The sequence below is a fragment of the Fulmarus glacialis genome, unplaced genomic scaffold (assembly GCF_000690835.1).
Source record: "Fulmarus glacialis isolate BGI_N327 unplaced genomic scaffold, ASM69083v1 scaffold28019, whole genome shotgun sequence".
Classification (NCBI taxonomy): domain Eukaryota; kingdom Metazoa; phylum Chordata; class Aves; order Procellariiformes; family Procellariidae; genus Fulmarus; species Fulmarus glacialis.
Window position 1 is genome coordinate 749 of NW_009231810.1, and position 21,583 is coordinate 22,331.

At 41.1% G+C, this 21,583-nt stretch overlaps 1 protein-coding gene across 1 annotated transcript in view; it reads right to left on the bottom strand.

Moving 5' to 3' along the window:
* Positions 1-8,387: 8,387 nt before the first annotated feature.
* BAZ1A (bromodomain adjacent to zinc finger domain, 1A) overlaps positions 8,388-21,583 on the bottom strand; it is a gene marked incomplete at its 5' end in the record, with an annotated part of 31,928 nt that continues 18,732 nt past the window's right edge. The window contains 6 exons of the mRNA XM_009584697.1: positions 8,388-9,308; positions 9,853-9,940; positions 12,130-12,275; positions 13,360-13,844; positions 15,068-15,294; positions 15,405-15,652. Coding sequence (XP_009582992.1) covers positions 9,118-9,308; positions 9,853-9,940; positions 12,130-12,275; positions 13,360-13,844; positions 15,068-15,294; positions 15,405-15,652 — 1,385 coding nt within the window. The remainder of the gene's footprint in view (positions 9,309-9,852; positions 9,941-12,129; positions 12,276-13,359; positions 13,845-15,067; positions 15,295-15,404; positions 15,653-21,583) is intronic.

Below are 21,583 nucleotides of genomic sequence, written 5' to 3' on the forward strand. Positions count from 1 at the left end.
CGCATCTGAGATAAATTTACAGCATAACCTCAGGTAAGGAAGGATTTGTAAGTCAGCCACTGACTATTTCATTCAATTTGTTCACTTTTTTTCTCAGACAACTTCCAGTTCCATGGTAAAGACAGTATTCTTGTTCACTTCTACTTGTAGCATTTTTATGCCAAGGTATCAAAGCTCTTTATTAAAATTATTAATGAAGTATCCCTGCCTGATGAGTATTATTTATCCTTTTCGATGGGTTGCCCGGGGTCAGGAAGGCTGTGGCAAGCCGAGGCGCAGGGCAGGAAGGCTTGGATCGCTGTCCCTGTTTTAAATCCCAGACCATCCCTCCTCCTAAGGAAGGAAACGTAGGTCAGGCAGAGCAATTATTTTCTTGAAACCTCTGTTTCAAGCAAACAGCGAAGTCAGACTTCTCAATAAGCATCCTCTGACAACACTAGGTTCGAGGGGTTTGATGTTGGCTGTTACCTCCAGCTACCGAGAGATATATCTGTATCTGTATATATATGTACATATCATTTATATATATGTATATATCATATATCTGTACATACAGTGACGCAGAACCCCGGCTATATAGCAGACATGGATGCAATATGGTAAATCCTATCTAAAGAGAGGAAATGTAAAAAGCAGCATCATTTTCTGGGAGCACGGTAGTTGCGGTGCATCACAGAATAATGCTTGTTACAGTGAAACAGCAAGGAGGGAGCCAAAACGACCTTTAGAAAACCAGGCGTATATAGCTGACCCATACGCTGGGTAAGTGGATTAAGGGAAGAGCTGCCAGAGTGCTTTGGAAGAATAGGCTGTAACCCTAGACAAGATATAGATTTTATTATTTAATTATTCTAATAAAATAAAAGTCCAGAAATGTTCTTCAAGCAGCCAGAAAGCAATGGCATAATTTGCTAGATGTATCGGTCACCTGGAAAAACCTCTTCTGGATAATCCATTCCCTTTATGTTCTTGTTTCATATATGTAACTTTTTCCTAGAAAATGAGCTAATGGCAGAGTCCCCTGAAAGTGAAAATCTCTCACACTAAAAGCATGCCTGCTGTGAAACCAGTATGAAGAAAAACCAGAACGCTTTCTGGTACTGCCAGCTTGTTTTCGGCTGAAGTACACCGCTCTTAGTTTGAAATACGTTATTCTCGCTATCTGTGTCTGCGGCAGAGGAGCTGCTGCACAGGGGAGGGTAACGCATGGGGGGTCACGCCTGGGAGCTCCTATTTAAGCGCCTTTCCCTCAGCCCGCGGCATCCACTCACAGCTGCGGGCGAATCCAGCAGCCCCGTACTCCTTCCCAGCGCTATTCAAGGACACGCGTAAGAGTAACACAGAGGAGATGCCGTTAATAGTTTTGCTGGTTTCTGTCAGGAATTTCTAGCAGAGCTATAAAACTGGGATGCCTAAGGTTAGCATGTTAATCGTGTTAATCAACATGACGGTCCCAAGAGGTGGTTCTTCAATGGCAATTTCACCCCTCGCTAACCTCTTCAAGTTTATGGCAAAACTTCCCTGCCTTTGCCACTAGAAGAAAGTTGTCTGTTATTACAGTGGCTGTTCAGCACTGTCGTACGCCTTGCTCGAGCCATGTGTCTCTTACTGCTGCAATGTCCTTTTGCTATGCACGTGCCTCGGCAGCATTCAGCAATTTTTGCTCTTTCTCCCATGTCTTACAAATCGAGCGATAGTCCTTATGCTGGCAGTCTCCAAGTTTCTCCCTCCAAGCTTAGGAAGTCAAATTCTGCTGCCTCTTATTAGGATTTCAATAGACTTGCCACAGCACAGAAGCAGAATTTTTTGTTTCTTTTTAAAATCAGAATGGAGATTAAAATGTGGTCTGTTTTCTTACTCTGTCCTGTGGCCCAACAGTTGGTTCTTCACTTCCGTGCAGTATGTAAAATTTAGTACATAAATATAATAAAACTTACACAAAGAAGGAGTAGGGAGTAGTGTCACCAAAATAAAGTCCACACCTACAACTTCCCTAACAGAGGTTTCATCTTGTTCAGCCATAGAGCAGCGACTCCTCTCAGCAGAGGAGCAAGACGGCGGGAAGGGGTAATTTCTTGAACGGCTTCAGCCTGGTTCGCAGGAGGATGACTGCCAAAAGGTAGGATGCAGTCAGACATCTCAGCAGATGACACAATTTGAACTGGTGCACCTCCAGGAAAAGGTGGCAATGATTTCAGAAGGCTCTTTCACCTTCTGGATCATGCAGACCTTCAAGAGGCTGGGGCTGGCTGGCACGTAAGGAATACAAGGGTTCAGCTTTGTTACGCTCTTCTTTACAGAAGAGTCCCCCAAAAGTGGGCCCCCTGAGACAGCCAGGGTTCCTTGTGGGACAAGGAATCCGTGTTTTCCTGTGGCCGGACAAGTGCAAAGCAGCACTGTACACAGATTGCACACAGATTTCGGGCACTAATCCAGAGGCTGGGGCTGGCTGGCACGTAAGGAATACAAGGGTTCAGCTTTGTTACGCTCTTCTTTACAGAAGAGTCCCCCAAAAGTGGGCCCCCTGAGACAGCCAGGGTTCCTTGTGGGACAAGGAATCCGTGTTTTCCTGTGGCCGGACAAGTGCAAAGCAGCACTGTACACAGATTGCACACAGATTTCGGGCACTAATCCCAAGTCTTGCAGCCTTGGCTGATTCTGCTACTAACCTTCATCGCTCCGTGCTTCCCCTCCTACTGGGGTTATGTCATCGCGTTGGAATAAGGTCCTTGGAAAATGGACTGGTTTTAATAATGATCAGCACTTCTGTGACATTGTAGGTCTGATTGAAGGAGACATCTTTGCAATACAAAAAAGTCACCAGGAAAGGATCAAATCGCCCCCAAGAGATGGGGGAAGTCATCACAAAAGCACCAACACAGAGGAGATTAATTCACACGGCCTGTTTAGATTGGAAGTCGCAAAGGCCAGACAAAAAGGAGGACAGACACTTTTGGTTCTGAAGTTTTAATGCTATTAAAATTGCTCCAGACAGGCCTAGGACTCAGTTTGCAGTATTGCATCTGAATGGAAGGGAATTCTGTTTGATGAAGGTTGAATCCAAGGACTGGTTCTAAAAAACCTCTTAGAAGCACAACTACGGAAACAAAAGATGCACTAACTAAACCTACTCAAGCATTGCAGAGCCCCCTCATAAAGTATGTTGCTTAAAAAGTTGATCTTGCCTTTTAAAACCTCTAAGATTTTCAGATAGCAATCTAAAAATAAAACATTAGCTAAGCCTAACATGCTAAATACATGAGTTGAGATCACTTTCTGGTGCTTGAGGATGGGCTTTAGGATGGCTGGGGCACAGAATATTTATAACCGTTGCTGGATCGCAGGACCTGTCGGTCAGTGCCGAAGCGTCCTCCGGTGACAGCAGCGCTCTCGAGCGGTGCCCGGGCTGCAGAGCCCAGCGTGTGACTCCGGTGGTGGATCCGCACAGGAATGCTCGCGAAAGGCAGCTACGAAGCCCTGATCCCACAGGCAAATCCCCACACTGCCCAGAATCAAATGCAGAACTGCCATCCAAAACCCAAATGTTTCAGCATCCTGGCTCACATTTCTGCCATTTCAAACGCGTGATTCACAGCAGCCAAGCCACAGCACAACCCGTCTCTTCAAGTCCTTCCCTCTGCAAACTGATTTCATCTGTAAGGCGCTTGGAGAAGAAAAATAGGGAAGCACATAGGTTATGACACACATTCTTATAGGACTGTTAATCTAGGAAATAGCTATATAACGCCTAAATAAATTGGTAAACTAAGAAAAGCAAATCGACAAACCTCAAGTTGGACTGTATGTTACCCTAGCAGAGCAGGAATATCCTCTACGAGACAACTTTGTTACAAGGGACATTACAGCGCAAGCGTGCCACTCTCAGTTCCTCCACACAGCACTAGTAAATCCAGCTGTACGCAGCGCCAGAACAACTCTGCGCTGCGACACGATGCTAGTGCAGTGGCACTCCGTTACTAGAATAAAGACCCTTTCTCTCGTGGTTCTTTGAAACAAATCTAAGAAAGGCAAGGCGAACGACTGTAGAGAAGAGTAAGTGAAAGCCGATCTTCTGTGGGCAGCGGCCAGCGCTTTGGAGAGCATGCTGTCATGTAACATCCTTGTAGGAAACTTGGCCCAATCAAACATTTCTATCATCAAAAGCGAGTGACCTGAACAGCTGGATATACTCTGCGAGAGGCGCAGGCAGAGCGCCGGTGCTTGCTCCTTCTGCCCCCCTGGCGAAGGGCGAGGGGCTCTCGCCTGGGGCTGAGCACCCCCCGCCCCAGCCAGCCCCCGCCGTACCCAGAGCCTCTCGCCGGGCAGCGGCTGGTACGCTCCTCCCTTTGGAGGCCCAGAAAACTTTTTTTTTCCCCTTCTTCTTTCATACCTAAAAAATTTCAAAGATGGAGTTGCACCTAAAAAAAACCCTTTAAAATCAGTTTCGGCAATTTTCCAGAAAAGCAGCACTACAAACCCAGGAAACTGATATATTACGGTAGAGAAACAAACCCAAAGTTGGTCTCAGTGCACTTTTTGGAAAATGTACGCAGCCTGTGGCCTTCTGCCACCAAAAACATGTCAGGTGTAGGATGTTTAGCATTTTAATGCACTCCAAATATTAAAAAGCATTGGTTTGGAAAAGTATCTGTTTGCCAGAATGCAGCTCCGGGTGCGTGGCCCAGGGTGGAGTGTTTCACCAACAACAGATCAGATTTGTTTGATTACTTAAAAGAATAACCCCAAGTTTAAACGCAGACCCAGCCGCATATTGTCACTGAAGCTCAGGCTAGCGGATGCTGCTGGGAGCGGGGGAGGCAGGAGGGAGCCAGGCTTTGCTCCCAGCACCGCTCATGGTCTGAGTAAATCACAGTTTTACCAGCACTTTCCCAGGTACTGGAAATGTACCTTTTGAAGACACAGAAGTAGAATGTTCAGGAATGATAACCACTATTTTAATAGTCGGTGGCTTACAGCAGTTAAAAATACAAAACTTTGCACAAGTATACACACCTACATCTACAAATACACAGACACATTTTAGGGATGGTGCTACTTCAGCATCCCTGTTAGGAAACAGATGGGAAGCAAGTTGACAGCTTTGTTATCCGTCTATGATTTTTCTGATTTGCAGCACATTTTGCCTTTTGCATTTGACTTAATCCTAACATCTTCAAACCTGACTGCCCCAAAATGGGAAACTTTCTTATCAGTGGTAACTGGAGATTCTCCAAGAAGGGTTGTTATGCAGGCCTGATATCAGACGTCTATACAATCGAGCACTTAAAGGGGAAGTTTTAATAGAGCACTGTTTAAGCAAGCACCAAATTAAGGGAAGTAGGTTGCTGATGAAAGGCGGGAGGAAGAAGACATCAGTTGGTCCAACGGTAGCAGGCTGAGGAATCTCCGAATACCCCCTTACAGCAAGCTGGGTAAAGCACAAGGAGTGCCTCTGCAGAACTGGCCCAAGAAGTCACCGCTGTGAAGATCAAGACGGGAGTTGAGCAGTGCAGGGCAGAGATCTCCTGGAGTTACAGCAACCGAGCCGAATGCCGCACAGAAAACTACCTGCAATCGTCCAGACACTGGCTATTTTTTGAGAGCGAGAAGGCTCTTGCAGAGTTGTGTTCTTCACAATGAAGAGTGCTGGCTCACATCTGTCATGTGGTCTGCCGGACCGAAGCAGCTCAAGCTTTCCAGCATTGTTAAAGGTTTCCAGCAGGTGAATCTGACACTGGATATGCCAGTCAAGATGATCACCTGCCTCCTGATACAGGTGAAGGGACCTGGCACAACTTCGCCACATTGGTGCTGCTAGCTGACACCTAAGCATGAACAGCCAGTATCAGCTTGACTGCAACCACCACGCAAGGCTGCATCCAGCATTGGAACAGACCTTCTCCTTCTGACCTCGTCCTGCTTGGGTAGGAAGGGCAGCTTCCAGTAACGGCAGATTTGTCTTCTGAATCTTTGACAGTCTGTGGTGGCCAGGAACTGAGCAAGTTGTCTTTGAGGAAACACTGAGATTTCCTGGAAGAGAGCGCCCTTTGGGTTGGAGCCCAATTCCTCCAAAGGATCTGGCCCCACAGTTACAAAAGAGTTATGTACGAAAAGCATCAGAAGAAAGTGCCTAGGGTGGTTACTCAGCAATTCCTAGCCCTGACATGAATGAAAGGGGCAGAATTTGCACAGCAGGAAAAACAGCTGGTGTAGCAGTCTCTGGATACCTGCCAGGGCTGAGATATAGCAGAGCTACCAAGAAGGGAAAGACTTTCACTACTGGATCTTGTCAAAATGCTTGGAGGACAGACGCTGGACTTGGAGCTCAAGGAAGCCTACTGCCTGTTTTCCTGAAGAGTCTGGTACAGCCTGATTAGTCAGGGCCTCTGAATCGGAGATGAAGCCGTTGACATTATCCATTCTGCACCTTTGTGAAACTTTGGCTTGGAGCCCCCTGCAGATGTTGCGCATCCCTTACCCTGGTGGTAACAGCACATGGGATGGCTGATCACAGCAAGACACGGGTTTGTTTTGGGGGAAAAATGGACAAGGAGCATGAATATCTCAGCCCCTAAGACAAGGAGAGAGATATGAAGCAATTCCCCTTTTTCCAAAGGAGTAAGTGCGGGGGAAATAAACAGCCGTAAAAAGACATCTTGACATAACTCAGAAAAAGCATAGCTGAAGTTTGAAAAAGCTGCAATGAAAAGTACCAACTCAGGCAGTCTACTGCCAGGAACAGAGGGCTGGGTTCATGCCCTGTGAGCACCACTAAAGCCAAGGACAGTCAGATCTGCATTGCACATGCAGCATACAGGAATATTTTAAGCACAGCTGCTCGAAGGAGCAGGCACTTTTCTGTTTTTCACTTTCAGCATGTTTAACTGAGGCCTTAGGCTTGCAAACTTAATGACAAATTGCTAACTCATAGCGCAAGCATATGAACACCACTGTCACAAGCAGAGGTTTGGGTTAAAATGTTCCCACCTGCTCTACCCAAACTCAAAATTATAGTTGTGTTGCTGAGGGGAAGCTATTGAAGGAAATAACCTTGAAGAGCGATAGGAATGAACAGCTGGGAGTAGGTTGGGGACAGTAACAATTTAAATTTCATCTGCCACAGACAGACTTGTTCAGCTCACGGTGCCCCCCTCAAAGTATTCACATTTAAGTCAATGGGGACTATTCATGTGAACAATAACTTGCACAACTGTGTGTGCAACCTGCTAGTCAGATGTTCACATCCTCTTGGGACTAGACAGATGCAGGGATATCAAGTACAACTTACACCCTGCAAAGAAGTCTTTGCTGTGCACATTCCTTACAGTATTTAGCATTCTTTGTGGTGGGAAGAAGAAATGCGTCTTTGATCTTGACAGGAGAGAGGTATCAGCTCTAAACAAGGAAAAGCTCATACAGAAACACTGAAGCATTAACAGACATATCTAAACAATATCCCCCACATATCTAAACAATAACCTCCACTGTTCTCATTCTTAGACTTTAAAAAAACAAACCAACCAACCAACCCCAAACAAACCACAAAAATCCAACACTTCAAACTGATCCGTCTCCTCTCTGTCGCCATCCGTTCCCTAGGCTGAAGGGAACGCCCACTCTTGCCACCTCTAGGGCAAGGTGAGCACTACAGCAGCAAAGAAAACCCACAACTACACGGCAAGTAGCTGTTCAGGTCTGTAGCATATACAGGTCTTAATGCTACAACATAAGCTAGCACAAACTCGGAGAAAAGTTGTTGCAGCAGCAAACCTCATGTTTCAGTTTTTCTTATCCTCTTCACTCCTACCCCCAAACTTCTCTTCCATGCTGTTTTCGCAGAGTATGGCATACCTGCAGGTGGGCAAAACTGGTTTTAAAAGGGTTTTAAAGCTATTGACTCAAACTGAGTTTAATAAATTTAAATTAATAAATACTGAAGGTAAAACTATCAAGGACAGTAAGGATAGTTTAAAGAAGCTGCTGGTCAGCTAAACAAAGCTATGAGATTTTACACTGTTAGAATAAAGATCCTAATTAAAGAACCATACAACTTACACACATACTTCTTACATTACTCCTTACATACTGATGAACATTTGCATCACTCGGAGACCAGGTTATCACACTGGCTGCAGCTGCCAAAAACGCTGGTTGGGGTACTCACATTGAAACCAAATTCTGCTGTGTTCTCTCCAGCAACTTGTTCTCATAAATTAATGGGGAAGATGGTGTAGCAGTATAACTCAAAAGGAAATGCCAGAAGCTCAAAATACTTTGAAAAATGTGTCATTTTATTTGTACACTTCCAAAGTTGTACGTAGAAACTTATAGTACAGTCCTGTAAATTTACTCATTGCTAGAAGAACTGCCAGGGACAGGGGAAGGTATTTATTGATTGATCATCAAGTTAGAGGGGAATAAACAAAAAAAAAAACCCCAAAACAAAAACAAAAAACCCACACTGGAAAAAAATTTTAAAAGTTATGGAACTCTTTTTTTTTGTTTTTAATCCCCACATACAAATTTTATAAATACAAAACAAATTCACAAATTACTTTGAATGCTAAATAAATATCTACTTAATAAACTCAGACTGAATACCTCCAGCCAGCACTGGTACAGTACTTAAAAGATATGCAATTGTACTCATTCATGTGTAGTGTTGAGAAGATATGCTCAAACAAGTTTTAAACACACACAGTTTCTTCAACTGTGCTACAGCAGAAGATTTTATCTGAGTTGATAAAGCCCTCAATACCACAGCTCCTACAAAATCTAGAGGATGAAACAAAGTCATTTGGTGCAGGAAAAAACAATGTACTTCTGGAAGATATTTGGACACATGAATGTATTAAAAATGTACAAAACCTCTGTAAACCAGTACTGTATCCAGTACATCTATCAAAATTATTAGACACTGAATAAAACTGTAGCAAAGGTAATCTTTCCTACGTTCTCCTGAGTGCTTAATATTACATCGAGAATATAGTGCAGGCCACACTTCAAGGTGGTTGAACAGTTGTTATTGCTTTATACAGGTATGACGACTGCGTGATTTAACATTTCATTTTAATGAACATAACAGATTCCCTCAAATAATCCTTTGGAAGGCAGAGGTTAGATTCGTGACTTCTTTGCCGCGGGAGCGGCATGGTCCACATTACCAGATGTGATCGGAAGTCCAAGCTTTTGAGCCTGAATGTGGAAGAAAGCTTGAAGTCTAGTTCCAGCTTTTGCTTCACTTGTGTTACGAGGGTTGTATTCAAAGCAGTTCGAAAACATCAGCTCAATGTCTTCAATGAATTCCGCTAGTAAATAAAAAGTAAATAAATTAATTTAGTGTGTCTCAAGTCATCAGAGAGCAGTATGACACCATTGAATTACTACAATGATCCCACACAGAGTTGCAACACAAAAATGTCTTTACATATGTGTCAAGTTTCTATCATTATATTAGTGGAGTGCCATGTAAACATTCTTAAATTTCTCTGATTATCAATAAAGAAAATACAAATCAAGCCGTAACAACAGTACCTTTTGTAAATATTTCAGTATCACTCACTGACATCGAAGGCTTGAGAAATTACCAGCCGTTTCTCAGCTGCTCATTTCTTATCTATCTCTACATCATGTATTTTGGTAGTAAAGGAACTACGTTCAACAAATCTTATTTAAAAAATATTAGTAAATGCTCTTTTAAAAAAAACAACCAAACCACCACACCCCCCCCCAAATCCCAAACCAAACACAATTTCAGCTTTCTAATCCTCTGACACAGCTCTAGTTTAGGACAAGAATTTATTTTAAAAGAGAGAACAGGGTTCATTACCTCTTTCAATAAATAATACTTACATGCTAACTTATATTCACATTTATTCACTTTTTCACGGATTATATTTAAGGCAATAGGTTTTTTGATGATATCATAGTAGTCTGGTACCTTTAAAAAACCAAACCAAAAAAAAAAAAGAATGATTCATAAACAAACAAATGGAAGCTTAAAATTCCACCTATGTAAAAAATTAAGCAAATAATGTATAAGCAGAAAGCATTTGGGTTTTGTTTTTAAATAAACAGAGGAGTCCCAAGCAACCACCTCCATTTCCTAAACTGAGTATTAGTTTTCAGGTATTGCTTTTCCATGTTTTATATCATTAGAGTAGCAGACCACAACAAACAGTAGCCAGCAATTCAATGAATAAATTTAATCCTAAATACCCTGTGAACAACTGTAAGAAAATTGCATGAGCAGACAAGCATTACAGTGTTCCAGCTAGTCCCATCTGTCAAGCGCAAAAATTATTTCCAAGATTTTAAAACTTTTCATTTTCGTGTAACATACTACAATATTAAAAGCTCCTTAATCATGAGTAATGGCCATTTTTCTCCACTACCATTCACCATCTTGCAGTCTTGCAAGAGAAATGAAATCCTGAGATTCCATTTAGTTGTGTTGAAGAGAAGGTAGTGAACCTTTCTGTAGCAAGCAGGACACAGTACTCAGTGCCAGAGATAAAGAGCCACTCAGAACAGCATTTATGTGATAAAAGTGAGGGGAGGAAAAGGATTGCTTAACCCTTAAGGGCACTCATCATTTGGATCACAGATTTTGAATTCCAGGTAAGCACCAAGCTTAGGGTGACACTGTCTCACTCACAAAGCGGGGCAGGGGGACAAAAGAAAAGGATATCTGATCCTAATTTGATATTCCCCCCCTCCCCCCAAGAAAAGATACCCACATGCACCATCATGTATGTTTTAAAACCAAGTTCTTGGTTATGGCCTGTAACTTTACTATATCAAGTGCAACCTGCAAACAAACCTAGAAAAAGCATTAGTAGAGAAATAGAGTTAGATTGACACATTTTTCATTCCTTTCCCTTTAGGAGTGCTGTTTACATAAGTACTAAAAAGAAAGGTGTTTTTCTCTTTCTGCCTTGCTGTGCACTGATCATTCAGTGCATTCTTTATATTGTCTTAAAGACAGCATAAAGTTTAACCCAAAATTTCTATCATGATGAAAAAAATTTGGGTCACTCAGGTATGGATTTTTCTTTCCGAACTATACAGAGACTATCCCTTAGTGATTGATTCAGGCAAACTGGAAAGCATTGAATTCTAGCAGTTTCTTTTCAGGATCAAAATTAAAGCTGAATTCTCCATCCCTCCTTAAGAAGCTTCCTTGCATTCACCAGATTCTTGCACTTTCCAGTGTAATTCCTGTACTCTAGTAGGCAGACACTAGTCTGTTTCGTTCAAAATTCCTCTCCTCCTCCTCCTCGGCGCTTACATCTTTCATTCACATTTGTACATCATTCTTTTTGTCCAGATACATTAATCCTTCCAGCTATCTGTGACTCTTCAGAGTTTCAAGTCTTCATTTAACAGCTATCACTGTTAATTTTAATAGAGCACTTAAAAACACAGAGCTCTAGATCCTGCAAGAATGTCTCTGCAGCGGGCTTGGAGAGGACAGGCATGTTGCTCCAGAGGGCTTGGAGAGGACAGGCATGTTGTTAGAGGATAGTTCCAGCAGTGCCTTACAACTGACAAGCCAGTGCAGCCTGCAGAAAAGCAGACATGCTTTGGGAACTTTTATTGTAATACAAACCTCTAAAGAAGCACTTACTTTGGGTACCTACTTTACCATCAAGTATTTTAAAATCGAAACAAGAGGGAAATTAAATTAAGAACTAAGCTAAGAAATCATCTTTTTACTGCATTACAGTTAACATCAGAGTGAAGTTGTTCCTACCTTGTTATTTATTGTTCTCAAAATACTTTTGCGTAAGTTGAAGATTAATTCAGCTAAGTAATTAATAACCATAAGCTTACCTTTAGCAGTCCCGTGCTCAATTTGGTGTGGGGTTTTGGTCCCCTCCCCCCCAATCAAAGCATTTCACATTTTAAAATGCTTGATGGCAAGCATACTTAAAATTTTTCCAATAACATGTCAATTAGACAAGTTACTTCTGGCACCAAATATATGAGCTGAAATGCAAGAGTTCTCTTGAATCCCACGGCTTAGCTGTATCCCCCTGTTTGGGCAATGCTATAAAATCCCAAGTTTTACTGGCAGCAAACAGGATTCTCAACCATTATCATTCCCTCTACAGTTCTATTAGTTACCTGGATTTTGGAAACCAGTTTCATGAAAGGCCAGCTGTCATCATGTCGTACCAGTTCCACTACGAGTTGTTCAAAAGCTGAGAGTTCATGGACTCCCCCTTGACGTCCTGAACTTCTCCTGTTCAATGAGGTCTGAGGAGATGATTCTGGAAGAAAAACAACACCCCACCAGATAAAAATAAAAACCTGACAAGTAAAATAAAAAAAAAAAAAATTAAAAAAGTGAAACACCATTATTCTTGGGTACTAAAACTGTAATTTCACGGCACAGCTCATGTAGTTTGGCTTCAGGTATTAACTATACTACAGCCTTGTTATTAACCACTAATGTCTCTCTTGCCATACAAAATGATAAGTAACAGGACTTATCTGGGTTCCTCCTCAATTCTCCTTCATCGCATTAATTTTGGAAAAGATTTTTTTCACTGATTTCAATTTTAAAACAATTTGTTACACATTTAAAGAAAAGCCCTATTAAACAAAAACAGAATAAGCCGCCTGCTCATAACTTTTACTTCCACAAAACCTCTATTCAGCGTGGTTTTATCTGCTTTCAAGAGTAGTCAGCAGGGTGGTTAGAGGATAAGCCCAGAAACTCCCAATGGTGAAGGACAGAAATGATGCAGAATACAAGGCTGCCACACTGGAGCGCAAGCTCTTTTACACTCTTCAGTCTCACACTGGGTCCTTTTTGTTTTTAAAAGGTTATTGTGGCTTTCCAAGTATTTCCCTACCATCAAATACTTAGTATTAGTTTAACAAGCAAGGACACTGCTAGCCCTATACCAGATAGACAACATTATTCTTCTGGTAGCAGTTTCTTGCTGTACGTTTCACTACCTTGCCTGCATCTGTGTTCTTCACTGTTTAACTCTCAATACAACAAAACCATAAAAGCTGTAAGTAAACATTTGCACTTGCATGGGTTAAGGCATAAATACCACTTTCACATTTTCTATCCACTTATTAGCAATTGCTCCATATTGTGTGCAAATATGAAATGTCAAAGATGGATATGATAAACCTCCCTGGCAAATTAAGTATTTGTTCTTTAGATAACTGAAATTTTTTTTAAGGTTCACTTCTGTCACTGCAAAAGAAGGGAACTGTCTTGTTGGAAGTGGTAAAAATGCCTTCAACCACCACTTCTAGTCTCCTTGCTCTACCACACAAATATTTTAGCAAGGAACAGAACGTGGTTTTCATTCTGGACAAACATATTTCTCTAACCTGTGGATTGTCGTTTCCTGCCTCTTCTCTTGGGTTCAGTAACAGGAAGAGAAAGCTTTGAAGCAGAAACTGGATACTTCCTAAGCCGTTCGTTCGAGTCTGCAGTATCAACAATTCTAAATCCGAGAGAATTGGAAGGACTGTTTTCCAGTGTGTTATCAGCACTCTTCCTTCCTCTTCGTCTTCTTCGAGGACTGAGTAATTCCACAAATACATCTGCTTGTAATGAACTTTGGCTCTGACGAGTGGTCCGGCTATTAAGTCTTAAAGAAGGCTTTGTCACTGATGGAGGGGCCGATTTTACTTTTCTTAAACCCCTTCTGGTAACTTTAGATGAAGATTCAGTTTGCTTACGTGTGTTTTGCTGACTCCGAGAAGTATATCTTGCCTGACGCTGGCTGTTCCGACTTGAGAATGGATTGTTGAGTTTGGCTGCTCTCATTTTTAATGGAAGCTTCACCTGGGGTCTTCCTTGCTTTGATGGGCTACAAAAAGTGAACAATTATGTTTATTTATCCCAAAATTCTATTCCTCTCTTTTCCCTCAGTTTTCTAGTTCAGCATTTAAGAAACCCAACCATTCAAAGTTGGACTGGTAAGCAGCTGGCTTTCAAGCTGATGCAGTCATCCAATTACCATTATCTTAAATACTGCTCTGAAGTCTCTTAATTAAATATTACGTGGAGCACATACTTTAAAGAAATGCTCAGAATTCTGATCACCCTTTCAGCTTGTGCAATATGAATGCATTAACTGGAGCACCAGCTATCAATTTCTTTAAATCACTTACTTATTTCTCACAGCAACGGTAACTACTAGGATTTTTGAACAGTATTATCAGCTACATAAATAAACTGCAGTTCTAAAATGCTAAGTATAAAAGTTATGCTCTAGTCAGGGTTTATAACTAATACTCAAGACTCCTTCCATTACGGGAGAGAAGGAAGATCCCAGAGATAAATTTACTTCAACGATATGCAAGTTCTCTCCAACTACTGAATCTGAACTGTCAGAGCCGCAAATAACCTTGCTTCAGTCAATTCAAAAGACTGTACCAGAAAGAAGAAAAATACTCCAAGATCAGGAAAGTTTCCTTCAACTTTTACACTCCTGGCATGTCTATCAAATCCATCACTTTACTGAAATTATCACATTGGATTATTTAGTTGTTTGGGGTTTTCTTGGTTGGTTGGTTGGTTGGGGTTTTGGGTTTGTTTTGTTTTTTAAAAACAGCTACTGCAGAAGTCCTCACGTCCTCCCAATATCACATAGCCTCCGACGGATGACCTTGTCTTCCCTAATGTTTCAATACTTACTGTATGCATCTAGTGCCCCAAAATTCAAAATTGGACAAAGACAACTCCAGGTTTTCTCCAGAAAATCTTTGCTTTTTGAAATTCTCTCCGCTTTATGTTCTTTATATTCAAACAGTAGCTGTACAGAACTACAACTCTGACAGCCATCTCTCACCCACACATCCAAGGCTGGAATTTTCATCCTGAAAAGTGAGTCTAAGTCCAGTGGACCTAACTTCTGTTAATATTAAACTCAGCAGTAAGAGCCAAATTCATAACAAGCTGCAATTTTTTTTTTAATAAACATCAACTTCAGATGGGATTTTCAAGATATGTGCTTATGTGAAAAATTATTCCACCTAATAATCAAGATGATATTTCTGTAGGAGACGACTTCAACGGATGTCTATTTACCTTATCTCTTCTTCCTCTTGAGATTCATCCTCCTCATCTTGCTCTTCTTCATAATGCTCTTCCTCACTTTGTCCCATTTCATCGTAGTTTGCCTCTTCTTCCCCTTCTCCTAGTTGTTCAGCAGTCTCTTCATCACTTTCCACAGAAGGTCTCTGTCTGGAGGAGAGGCGTCTAGAGCGCTGTTTTGGTCGGCACTCTGGACAAAACCAGTCTCCTTCAGGAATGACCTAGAAACAGAAGAGGAAAAAAAAAAAGCAAGCATTAGTAATATGCAATTAAGTCGTAAGAACTACTCAAGTTTTGTGCGAAAAGGAAGCACTTCTTTTTCCTCAGATACCTTGAGCTTGGGCCTGATACAGTAAGTATGATAGCCTCGATCGCAGCCATCACACAGCACCATGCTTTCTGCATCGCCTTTCTTTCGACACACTTTACAGCGAGCATTGAGGATGGACTTTGACCAGATGACACTTCGATCCAATGTAGACAGATGAAGGAATACTTGGGACAAGCTGGTAGAAGAAAGAAGTGACTCTCTCCAGCGATCCAAAACTGTTTTATAGGATCGTCCACCATCACTGGCATCTTCCATTAAAGAAGGGGATTTAAAAAAAAAAAAAAAAGAAAAGAAAAGAAAAGAAAAGAAAAAGGGGAATGATCAAACTTCTTTTTCAAACATCCAGGTTATTCTAGACTATGAAGTAAAGCTCTGACTTTCAGATAGCAGTAGTAAACTGTGATAATAATACAACCTTTGTCTTATCTCTTCAATACTTGCATATTTCCTCCTTAGTTTCCAAGCTGCTGAAGCCATAAGATTTTACTCTTCAATACCAATTCAACTTAGAACTTGCACATACATAGGACACGAGTAAGACATAAAATTCTTAATCAGATGTCAACCTGGAAACCTAGCAATTTGATTCAATTTATAAAGTATAAATGAAGATTACTTAAGATTTAAAAAAAACCCCAAAAACCAGCCAAACAAACAAACAAAAAAATCACACTCTCAATTTACTTTCCCTTGCAGGTACATTTTGAAATCCCAAAATATTTACATTTAAAGAAAGTACCTGGCATTAAACAGAGACTTCACTGGCAAAAAACAACTTAAAGGGCTCTTCTCACCCGCACTTGCCCCTGCCCCGGTATAGCCTAGCAGACATTTTTCAGCCCTCTCCCCACGCCTCAATGCCTTTATTCCTGCCTTGCACTCCACCTTCACAAGAACCTGCACGTCTGTGTGGTTAACCAGACTGGGCAACTGGTCTGGTTGAAATGTAACTGCTTTCTTGATATTTTATAAGCAATGTAGCACACATGAATCTGTGGTACACACCTACTTGGCAAACCAAGTAAGACCTGGGATCCTAATTAAGTCAGAAATAAATGGGGAGGGAGGGAAGGGGTGAGAAATTATATTGTATTTTCAAACAGGTTTGGTTTGCAATCCAGGCCACTGAAGCGGCCACAGAAATACACATGCAGAATAGCAAGGGTAGCAGTACCGAACGGCAATGAGCAGCTGGGAATTATAGAAACAAATGAGCTGTTTGAGGAGCTAGAGAAACAAGAAGGTATAAATTACACTCTGCACAACTGCTGCTGCTGAGCAGAAAGGGAATTTCTTTATGAATGTTGAAAGCTATTTCTTGCATTTTAAAGTAAAAAGGTTTGAGGAGAAGAAAAGTCAATACAGCAGTACTTTTGATTATAGAAACATCCCCAGATTTCCCTTCTAAAAGTGATAGTCCAGTTATTACTGTATGTTCTCTAGCCAATTGATGATGCACTCCAGTATAAAATGACACCTTGTCTGCTGCACCAGTCACAGTGGGCACAGGAATGGCCTACAATCCACCCGTCTGCCAAATGTTTTCTCCTCAGGAATAGGAAGAGAAAATATCTAATAACAAATAAAACGAAAGAACAAAAATGAGACTAATTGCTCTCCTGGCAAGGGCTTTCTGCCTTTTCATCAACTGGCTGCCAGGATTTGCCTAATCTTGCATACATTTGCATTAGCCGCAAGCAGCACAAGAGCAGCGATGGGAGAAGGCAGAGGATAAACAGGCAATACAACTTCATTAATAAAATATAGCCACTCCTGAACTGCAAATACAAATCCGGATTTCCTAAAATTTCCTATTACTTCATCCTTAGGTTTCCTGTCTCAAGTTCAGTCTTACCAAGGATAGTGGACAAGGTCTTTTTCATGGCACTGCAGTATATCTCTCAATGTATTTTTTAAAATTCAGTAAGAAGAAAATTAAAACCGCTTGTCAGGACACTAGAATCTACCATGAGACCCACTTCAGTTCTCAGTTCTGCTGCAGACTTCTACTATAACTCTGGCAAAGACACTTTATCTTACGTGTATATATAGTCTGGCAAGCATTTCTTTTGCTGACAGTGGCAGCTCAAGCATTATTACTTTTTTTTGGCGATTATTTCTAGCCTGGATTGGTTCACCGATATAGTTCATCACACAACACAACAAATACTTGCACTGCAAAATGGCAGTTGCAACCTAGAGAGAGAAATTACTGACCACAACCTGCTTCAGCATGTCCTGCTGCTGAAAGAAACACGCCAAACGACACCCGCTGTTTCAGATCCCAATTTGTAAAATAAGAATAACACTTTTTTCTTCCATCCATCATCTTTCTCATTTATATTGTTAACTTGGAGGGAGAAACGGCCCCTTCCTTTGTGTCTGAGCAGCTCTACATTGCCCAGTGGGATACCCCTCTGTCAGCTAAGCCCTCCAAGCCTTGCTACAATGCAAATGAAGTTGTTTGACAGATCTATGCACTCATCTATCAATAGCTAATTGAGTTCAGGGAAGGGTTTTCCATTTTAGTATTTCTAGAAAGGATATGCAGTTGCACAATGCTGCAAAGTTTCAAAAAAACCGGGGGCATTAAAAGGAATGGGGGTGAAGAAAAAAAAAAAAAAAAGGATTATGTGAACATGCAGATTTCTGTCCCAAAGTGATAAAAAGAAAATACAGTTCTTTATCTCTGGCTGCAGAAAACTTAAAAAAATATTCTTGAGCTGTATTTGGTTTACTACCACGTTTAAGCCTTTGGCTTCAATACTGCAATTCTGTCAATGGAAGGAACTGGCTACAAAATTATTAAAGTAAAAAAAAGAAAAAAAAAGAAAAAAGAAAACCTGATATTCAATACTTCCTAATTGTTAGCAATACAAGTAACATTTAAAATTTACCATCTCTCTGACTAGTCTTGTCTTCCACTCTCTTCCTCTTTTTATCCCCCCAGTGGTTCCTTTTATCATCTTCTGCATCACCTAACATTAAATTCATAAAGTTATTTCAAATATCTTTTTGAAGCATGGCAGATTATTTTTTTTAATTAATTTTTATAATCTATACTTGTGTAGTCTAAAAATGTAACTAGAACAGTGGTTCCCAACATGTGCAAAAAAACGTAGGCAGGGAAGGGTAAGAGAATAATGCGCATGGAGGAATTGCACATCTCAGGATTTACTCTGACTCCCACTTCAAACAGAAGGCTTAAATTGAAAGCTCTTAAACCTACCCTCCCTTACCTTTCTGTCCAACTCTGGTACAAACGGCTATAGCGGCAGCTTACTGACCACAGGTTTCTCTCTCAGCAAACAACTTGTCTGGTCTATGCTACCATGAACCTCCTAACATCTCAAAAATATAGTCAGTTTATGGGCACAGTCCTCAAGGACCAAGAGAACTAGCTCGTCTGTTCATGTGAAACAACATACTTAAGACATTTTTGTGCAGGAGTGTTCTCGAGTATTAAAATGATGAAATTACTCTCCCAGTAAGTAAGAGCCATGGTAAACCTCATCTGCTCCAAATGCAAGATACCTTCTTTGACTGCCTTCTCTGAAAACAGAAATTCTTCATGAGAAAAAAAGCCCACTTCCACCTTCACTGCCTCTGCTCATGAAACTCTGCAGGGAAGTAACGAAACCACGAGAACAAAGCATGCATATATACTAATCCTATCCCAGTTCACTGCTGGAAGATGTCTGATGCTATTATAAGGAGGACAATTATAAATAGAAAAGGAAACAACTTTGGGAGTAAAGGAAACAAAAATAATCAAAATCTAAAAAGAAAGGAATGGAACAAAGACAAGCAAAAAGGAGCGAAGAAGCTGTGGAGTTTTTTTGTCCTGCAAGAAGTGCAAGGCACATGTTAAAAAGGAGGTAAATGGTTCCCAATATCAGTCACAAAGGTGCTCCCATGAATTAGAATCCGACCTTTCGTATGGAAATCTGAAGGATGCTTAATGACTAGTCCTGCACTAATGCAGAAGGCAGGGTTTTTTTCGTGGCTGCCTCACTGAACTCCAGGGCAACCAAAACACTTCATCATTTTATACCTCAATTTTCACATATATGTAATAGGAATGATGAGACCTACTTCCCCACGGCAAAGTATTTTGAAATATAAGGAAAAGTAATTCATACTAAAAAAGAACAAAAATCCACAATAAAAATTGCTTGTATTTCTTCACCCTCAAACATATTTTTTATCTGAGAAGTAGCACTTCAGAGTTTCCATCAAACAGCTATTTAAAACAACAACAAAAAAAACGAAACAAAAAAAAGGCTTTTTTTACATCTTAACTCAGAATTTTTGCAGGAAAAACACATACTGCAAGATGCAACCCCTTTTTTGTGATTTTCCCCCAACATTACCTTGGGCTGGACTGAAGGAAGAACAACAAAATTTTCATAGCTAATGTGTAATGAAAGGCTTTCTAAAACACAATTCATAATTAAGAAATGCATACAGTTCAAGTCATGTTACATTTAATCACCAGACAACAGAAGATTAGCGGCCATCTAGCAGCTCTGCAAAGCACAGGGTGCCGTTTCTGGGGTTTCTAGATCTCCATTTGCACTGCTATCTTCTGTGTCAGTCTTTTCTCACTCTTCCACTTGAATATTTGGTATGCACCTCAACTCTAAACTTATCAGAATCACCAGCGAGGCTCTTGGCAGCCTGACAGAGCCTCAGAACAAAAACGGAGCAGAGAGGAGCAGCTGGTCCTTTTATTGCTGCACTGGGTCCCTTTGTCTGCTCTGCACCCTGGAGGCCACCGGGATAAACTTGCCAATGACTGCAGTAAATTTCACTCCGCTGTCTTTAGTACTAGGAGCTGTAAATAGAGTGAAAACTAAAAATTGCTAAGTATGGCTCCATTTCCTAACAGGAACAGAGCACAGTGAAGGAGGGGAGAGGGAAAAGAAACTCCACAGTGAAGGCAACAACTGAAATCATGACAAAGGCAAAGGACGTTCAGTTTGCAGAAAATGCAGGGGTACTCTTTTTACCAAAAGTGTTCCCCTGTACTGCTACCAAAACACAACTCCTAGCACTTGCTTGATTTCCAGTGGTTTTACTTCAGTGGTAATTAAATCAGCTTAAAAAGTTGGGTTTGTCAGGTTTAACATTAGAAACAGATATGCAGGCATTTTGTCTAGGGGATGGTTCCATTAAATAGTTGGAACAACTATAAAAAAAAACTCCTGTTAGGAAAAAAAAAAGTGTACAGACACAACGATCTATATAAGAACAAGCAAACAAAAACAAAAAACACACAAACCAAAACCCAGTGCTTACAAACTAAAAGCTAATTTCTATCCTCAGAGTACTGTCGTCCACTTCCTGGCGGGGTCAATGAAACAGGGCACCTCAGTTCTGAGCACAATCCCCGAGCAAGAAGCAGTGTCCACTTTTTATTAAAAGGTTTAGTAACACTACTAACACCTGCTTGTCAAGCTAAGTAGGGAACTTTTCTTTGCCTGTTATACATATGCAAGTTGCAAACTAAGAAACAGAACTTGCTGTGGTAGCATGCAAAGACATTGTTTCCAACTGGGGAGCATAAACTGAACTTAAGATTATGCAAATTTTACACTCTTGTTTTTTTAAGCATGTCTGAAACATTGAAGAGTTATATCCAGAAAGGGCTGCATCCAGAACTGCTGCTTGACCTCTAAAGTGTCTAAGTTTGCCAGATGCCTCTCAAACAGGTTTTCTTGACACTTTGCAGTTGCGCCTTCTGATCACGTCCAGACATTCCCTAGTCAGAGCACCTTTCATACAGCTAGCTGCCTAGCGGTCAGAAAGTCATCAGCAAATGGATGTGTTTTAAACTTTCTTTACTACAGAGCCACTCAAAGTCGCAGCTCCTCCAAGAGCTCTCTAAAATCTTGCCTTCCTTCGTTCTGCTAAAAGCGGCCCATTACACAACCAAAAACATGAGATGCTTGGCACCAAAGGTAAAGCAAGGAAGAGGGAACCTGACACGGTTGCTTAATGGTTAGGGCAGTAAGCCAGAGCAGAGGAGATCTGGGATCCTTCCTACTCCCTCAGCTATGTAGGTTATTCTATACATTACAGTAATCTTACAGCGGTACCATTTTTCAGAGCAGAAGAGATGCACAGGCACAGTATGGTAAACGAACAGATGAGATTTAAGACATGCAAATCACGTA